This window comes from Octopus bimaculoides, chromosome 8, assembly GCF_001194135.2.
Source record: "Octopus bimaculoides isolate UCB-OBI-ISO-001 chromosome 8, ASM119413v2, whole genome shotgun sequence".
Classification (NCBI taxonomy): domain Eukaryota; kingdom Metazoa; phylum Mollusca; class Cephalopoda; order Octopoda; family Octopodidae; genus Octopus; species Octopus bimaculoides.
Window position 1 is genome coordinate 30,708,830 of NC_068988.1, and position 7,837 is coordinate 30,716,666.

The 7,837-nt window shown below is 33.4% G+C and overlaps 1 protein-coding gene across 1 annotated transcript in view; it reads right to left on the bottom strand.

Annotated features, from left to right (window-relative positions):
* Positions 1-4,759: 4,759 nt before the first annotated feature.
* The window catches only part of LOC128248537 (uncharacterized), a 4,216-nt gene continuing 1,138 nt past the window's right edge, over positions 4,760-7,837 (bottom strand). Inside the window, exons 3-4 of the mRNA XM_052969908.1 lie at positions 6,680-6,789; positions 4,760-4,847 (exon numbers count right to left, since the gene is read on the bottom strand). Of these exons, the coding sequence (XP_052825868.1) occupies positions 4,792-4,847; positions 6,680-6,789 (166 nt within the window). The 3' untranslated portion in view covers positions 4,760-4,791. The remainder of the gene's footprint in view (positions 4,848-6,679; positions 6,790-7,837) is intronic.

A 7,837-nucleotide genomic window follows, 5' to 3' on the forward strand; every position in this document is an offset into this window, starting at 1 on the left:
AAGACACCTAATGAAGGCTGGAGGATATATCAGCCGAAACATTGTGTTAACAACAAACAAGACGAGGACAAATATCCGTCAAATGTAAATAATGTAACTTTGCTTTTACCACAATTTTACTTTAATAAAAAAATCAGATATAGGCAATTCCGAATCATTTTGCACTATTTCTCTCTTCCGTTCACTCACTGTCTCTTTCTCTCTCACTATCTGTCTCTCTCTCTCTTTCACACACACACACATACGTACGCACACATTAATTGACAAAGAGCAAACAATATATATGTATTACTTGGTAGATAATTACTAATGTTATAATGTCATTTTCATCTATGATTATCTTTTTCTTCACCTAAATGTTTTAAGATCTTTATTTTAAGACAGATATTAAGTGTCGAGGATCGTATGAAACATTAATATAGCAAATGAAAGAAATGGATGATTAGGAATTTTATTAGCAATTTCACAATTCCAAATGTTCTATACAGTCGTGTTTTCAAGGACAGAAAATTTATGCAAACTTAACTTATGTAGACGACATAAGTATTCATTACCTCAGCTGACTAGAACAACATGTATGAATAATAAACGAGATCCTGCTACTTGTAAAAACATTATTAATATTATTAAACCTTGGGAGAGGCATTATGCCGGTAATAAACATATAATATTATTGATATTGATTTCAAATTTTGATACAAGTCCTGCAAGTTTCAAGAAGGAAATGAGTCGTTTGCATCGATTCCTGTATTCTTCTGGTGCTTATTTTATCGATACCGAAAAGATGAAAGGCAAAAATGATCTCAGTGGAATTTGAACTCAGGACAAAAGGCCGCTAAGTATTTTTTTCCGGCCATACTAACGATTCTGCTAGCTCACCGCTTAACATTGTTTAATAATTGTAAGAAATTAAGGTGGCGAGCTGGAAGATTTGTTTAGCACGCCGAGCACAATGCATAACGGTATGTCCTCCGTCTTTACGGTCTGAGTTCAAGTTCCTCCGTGGGCAACTACGCCTTTCATCCTTTCGGGATCAATGAAATAAGTACTACTTGAGCACTGGGGACGATGTAATCGACTTACTTTCTCCCCTTATATTTCTAACCTTTTGCCAATATATGTAGGAAAATGCAATTCTTTCGTAAGTTAGTCGATAGGGATTTATATTAAGTTTGAATATTATTATATTAACTGTTTTAATTGAGCCGATAATTGGTTCGTTGGTGCATTATCTTGGTATTTTTTCAACGACAATTTTGTTCACATATGCATGCATTATTGAGTTAAAAATAAATATTCCTCCCATGAATTTGAATTACAAAACAACACCTGTTAAAATATAAAATTGGCTAGTTCTCATTCGATCTCAGACCTTTACAAATTCAAGATATTTCGCACTTCAAATTGAAAATGTTTTTTCTAGAGGCGCGTCTTTTTTGAGAACCTACCCAAGGACATTCAGTTTGCTATCAGATGTTATGCAACGTGAAAACATAAATCATTTTCCCCAATTTATCCTAAATGCAGTTTCCATAACCAAAAGTAGATCATAAACAAAACAAAAACAAACAAATTTCAATTATCGAATTGCTAATGATATTTGCCAACCAGTCCGAGCCATACATTCATGCCTATTGTTTCAATGCATATTACTACCAGAAATTCTCAAGTGTCTGCTTCTATTTAACAATCAGGTCAAGGAAAAATAAAACTGGCTTTAACATTTTAAATAATCAGCCTTGACCTGGGAACCAACCAAAACGCTGCAATAAAGCTAAAATTTCTGTCTTTGTTTTCCGGATGTAAATACAAGATGAGAAAAATAACATCAAAAGCATTCTACTTCCTCTTTCTCTTGTTCAAATCGTTGTTAATCAAAGATACCCAAAACATATACCAACGCACGAATCATTGGCTCAATTATAACAGTTAATATAGTTAGATATATACATCCAATATTTAAACTTTATATAAACTTCTATAAACTGACGAAATTACTGAATCTTGATACGAATATTAAACAATATTTTACAAGCATCAGAATCACATTTATTATTTATACATGTTATTCTCCTCAGCTGAGACACCGAATTCTAATGTTGTCTTCAAGAGCAAAGTTTGAATTCTCTGTTCTTGGAAATGCAATTGTATGGAACATTTGAAATTGTAAAATTGCTAATAAAATTCTTTATCGTCTATCTGTTTCATTTGATACATTTCATATGAACTTTATCTTTAAAATGAAGATCTTAAAATATTTTGGGGAGAAAAGAAATAATTTGATATATTGGGATGACATTACAGCGTTAGTAATTATTTGGCAAATAATACATATATATATATTGTTTGCTTTTTGTTAATTTTAATCATGATGTTATTGATTTGGTTGCAGATTTTAATAAGAGCTGGTATACCTGAAGATAGCATTGTATTTATTCTTCTGAAAATTTGTGGGAATCGACACTCTGTGGAGAGGGAGAGTCTTCATAACGTTGTTATATTTACTTAATGGTTTTCATGATTTTAGCTTGAATACCGCTTAAGTTGAAACTACATATCATCTTTTAGGCGTTACATAAAACGCAGCCCAGTCAAATATTATAAGATTTCTGAACATTTGTAACTATGTGATGGTATTAGAAATTAAAATTTTATCAGAATCAATAAAAATCAGGATGTATTCTGAGTGGTATTCTGCCCTGTATCTACTGAGATTAAGTTTATTTTTTTCCAAAATAAATTTTCTCTTCCATCCTTCTTTGATCGATAAAATAAAGTTCCAGTCAAGTACATAGATTCATTTCTGTATCTGTATATGAGTGCGCATATACGCATGTTAATTCATTTTCTTTTTTTTTTTTTTTTTTTTTTTTTGTTTTGGTGAATGCGGGATTAAAGTTTTTAACTTTCCACAGCTGTTATTGCATTACCCATAAAAAACGAGTGAAATGTAGATTTGATGTAAATGGATTAAACCAGCAGTTTCAGGAGAATCAATTACCTAATATTAGGTTAGAAAGAAAATTCTTTTGCCAAGTTAAAAATACTGTTTTGGTTGTAATTGATACATTTATGAGGAAAGTATTTCCTTTAATCATTGAAAAAAATTATCCAATGTATTTGGAAATTGTTGATCCTTCGGGTGTCAAATTCTTCAGATTGCGGAACAAATACACAATAGAAGTTTTAACGTTGTTGCAATTAAACTGTTTTCCTCTAAATAATGCTGCAAATGTCTAAAAAGGTGATAGTCTGAGCATGGGTAGGAGAGTAACGAGGATGGGGTTGAACTTTCATATTCCATCGTGTACCATTATATTTTCCGGAGAGATTTGGGCAATAAGTGATCTTGTATTAACGTGTAAAAGCAACACTCTTTTTCGATGGCCCTATGATGATGTTTTTTTTTTCTGAAGATGTTTGTACAATGTTTCCAGTCGACGACATTAAAATGTTCCGTGAATATATTGTGCAGCTCCATCATGCCTGTTGAGATACTCTGTAGGTGCAAGAAGACTGCACTTGGAGACAATATGATCAATGGTTTCATTTTGTTGTTGACATACACGACATGTTAGGAAGCTGCCGTTCTTTAATATGTTGGCCTGGTAGTTCCTTGTAGGTAGGCATTGATCTTGGGCTGCTATGATAAACCCTTCTGTTTCAGATTTTAACCCTGTGATAGCATTATCTCCTGATCCTTTCCCTCATCACTGAATGCCTGATTCCGTCCCCTTCAAGTACTCCTAGGTATTTGTAGCTCTCCGCTGGTTCTAACTCTTTTATGACATTCTGCTGGTCAAGGTTAACGTTTAGATGTTTCTGTCATTTTCCCTTTTATAAAGCTAGCTTTTGCACATTTATCGAGGCCAAATTGCATCCTGATGTCATCACTGAATTGTTTAACAATCGCCAGTAAGCCCTTGAGTTGTTGGTCATCTTTTGCAAAGAGCTTTAAATCATCCATGTAAATGAGATGATTTATATTTTTATCAAACGTTTTATAACCGTACTGTGCATCATTGAGCAATTTTGAGAGGGGTATTAAGGCTAGACAAAAGAGGAGTGGTGATAGTGAGTCACTCTGGAAAATGTCACATGAAATTTTTACATCTCCAGCATTTAGCGATTCATTGTCACTGTTCAAAGTCAGTATGGTTCTCCATGATCTCATACTTAAAGACAGAAAGTTTCGCAGAGTAGGCGCTATTTCATACATTTCCAGACATTTCTTAATCCAGCTATGTGGTAGACTATCAAAAGCTCTTTATAGATTGAGCCCGTAACACCGGTTTACTGGTGGATGACTTATTTTTCTCTATACCGTAGCACTACTCTACCAGCGGAGTGTATCTGCACTAAAGTATCATAATAAGCTTCAGGAGGTCAGGGTTCGAACGATTAAACTATTTCAATACACTCCCTTTTTCCTATACTCTCTTCCCCTAATTCTCTCTCTTTTCCCACGCTTTTTTCTCTTTCATTCTCTTTGCTTTTTTTCTATCTATTTTTATTTATCTCGCTCCTTTTCCCTTACCTTATTATTTGAATGTTTAATCTTTGATATTTCTTTCATATTTATCGTTTGATATCTTCACACATTTTTAGCCTTTTATACTTGTCCAGTTCAGTAACACATTAATTTTATTTATTAATTATAATTTATTATAATTTATTAATTTTATAAGAATATAAATAAAACATAAAAAACAGAGTTGGAACTCTTTTAAATAATATATATATATATGTTTGTATGTATGTATGTATGTATGTATGTATGTATGTATGTATCTATGTCATTAAGATGTAGATATCCATAGCATCTACATCATTCCTGTCGCTTGAATCTGAAATAAAAGAAAAATTCGTTTTAAATCAACTGAAATACAGATTGTGGTTGTTTTTAAAACTGGCATTGTTGTTTAGATAAAAAAAATCATATACGATGATGAAGAAATAGATTTGAAGTGAAGAATTAAATAGCTATTAAAAAGGACTTAATGAAATAGTTTAAAACTGTAAATGCAAGTAATCGAACATAACTGATTATTAGGAAAAACAGTGTTAGCTTTATTAGTTTAACCTTCGATATTTGTCAGTCAACGAATATCATATAACTCCTTGTATTTAGGATGCCTGGTTTTTAAGGCGATTTCATAATTATAATGCATTTTCAATGAATATCGGGATGAAAGATTAATATGGATTCCAGAATATTCTATCATGCTGTAATATTTAAGTTTTATGTTAAACGTTTTCTGTTCATATTAGAACTTCTTTGGAAATTTGCTTTAAAGCAACCAGATAGATTATATATGAATACACAAGTGAATATATAAATAATCTAACTACGGATTAAAATAAAAGCCGACGGGTGTATTGTAGCGGAGGGCATGATTAAAAATATGGAGCAGATTGCTTCATGATCTCCGCGTGATACAGTACAAAATCATAAAAAAATTTCATTACACACACATGCATATGCCTGTCTGTCTGTCTGCTTGCCTGTCTGTCTGTCTGTCTGTCTGTCTGTCTGTATGTATGAATGTATGTATGTATGCATATATATATATATATATATATATATATATATATATATATATATATACACTTGTAGAAACGCGCGTAGCGATGCATTAAATGTTTATAAACTCCATCCAAGGATTATTGTTATTATTGTTATATTTATCCTACATTATATCGATACAGCTTGAAACAACCCCAAAAATCTGGTTCACCAGTCACCATCAATTCATATAAAAGTACACACACTTAAACACGGGTGCATACGAAAACGTTGGTACGTTCCACATCCTCCAGAATACTTCGAACACACATACCTAATCAAAACCGTGACAAGCTATGAAGTCTACATACATAATAGTAATAATACTAGTAATGGTGATAATATTGGTTTCAAGTTTTGGCACAAGGTCAGCAATTTCGGGTAGGGGTGTAAATCCCCAGCGCTCAGGTGCTACTTATTTCTCGACCTCAAAAGAATGAAAGGTCAAATCAACCTCGGCGGCATTTGAACTTCTCCAGGCTTCCGAACAATTTTGCCAGCTCGATGTCTTAAATAGCGATAATGATACATTTGACTTTATGGCGGTGATCTGGCGGAATCGTTAGCACGCCGGGAAAAGTGTAGATGCTGTAGATGCATTATGGTATATGGTCTTATATATTTCTATTGGTTTCAAATTTTGGCGCAAACCCAGCAATTTCGGGGAAGTGATAATTTCTTTGCATCAACCCCAGTATCTAACTGGTACTTATTTTAATTATTCCCCGCAAGGATTAAAGGCGGAATTTGACCACATAAAGAAGGACGAGATGTGCCTAACATCTGGGATACTTGGCTGGTCTAATGTAAAAAGCCGTTCTATATACATTAATCGCAAATTTCCACGGAACCAGTGATATTGACAGCCTCCATCGCAGAAGAGAAAAGGGAAGACTGGGTGCTTAAGATTAGTATAGCAGCAACTCATTTACTTTGATTACATATTCATATTTATCTCAACGATTATATATTCACGTTTATATATTCAGGTTCATTCGTGAACTTGGTTACGTTGGTAAATGTCGAAGTGATTATCTGGAGAAGTTAAGATTTTCAAGCAAGAGAAATAGACCGACTAACTCTAACTTCACATAAAAGAAATATAATACTTACTTCTTAAATCCTCTCTGTAATATACAGCGTAACCTGTGTTGTTACCACTCTTCTTCTGTGCTTGCATCGCACTATATCGATCTTTTGGCCAGATGGCAAATCTCTCTTCGCTGCAATAATAGATTACAACTGATGAATTCAATAAAGTTCGTAATAGCGGAGTACTTTACGGCCATACTTACAACAATTAGTTCTGTTTAATGAAATCATTGAGTTTATCATTTATTCATTGAAATAAGGTAATATATCATTGTCAGTTTGTTATTTACTACATAAGATACAAAAAAATAACTTTTAATTTAGGAAAGTTGTGTCATATTTTTTAGCTCCAGTTCAGCTCGGAGCAAAGCCATTTCTACGACCATCACGGCATATTTCTTTTTCAGACGCATTTTATCTAGATCTACATAATCCAATGATGATAGAGTACTAGTCGAGTGAGATTTGACTCCTATATGACAAGAAACTCTCTACGTGTTTTCGAAGGGAAATAAAATTATTTTAGAAAGCACAATATTCCATCATGCCCAATCTGATCTTCAGTTGGAATTACAAAATCACATATAATTTTTAGCACATACTGAAACACGAAATAGTTGATATATTGTCTCAACTTCTGTCAGCAGATGTATTCTGAGAAAAGCGGGTTGTGAGAAGACTGGAGTTCTTGAATGGAAATTTTAGAAAATATGTCTGATATTATGAAATGCATTTTGACGATCAGCAAAAGAGCCGGTGAATCCTCAGGAGCTTGGATATGTGTTACGCAGTTTGAAGGTTCAGAAATTCATATTAGTAACGGTAGAAAAGACAGAGTGCTGACCACGATGCTGTTAGTCATTAGTTGTACTAATATTTATGCTTTGGAGGGAAAAAGTTTTGATTACCAGTTTCATTTTAATTGTAAATCTAATGGGAAAAGTTTCCGACTTAAAGGTATGGTTTCTTTTAAATTTTAAGTGTATCATATACATATATAAGTATGATGAAAAAAATATTCGTTACACACACATATCTACGCACGTATATACATATATAACACCAAACAAGATGAGGAAATCATCACAATCACCACTATCTCCATCACCATCAACTCCACCACCACCGCCGCCGCCGCCGCCGCCGCCGCCGCCAACGCCGCCGCCACCACCACCACCA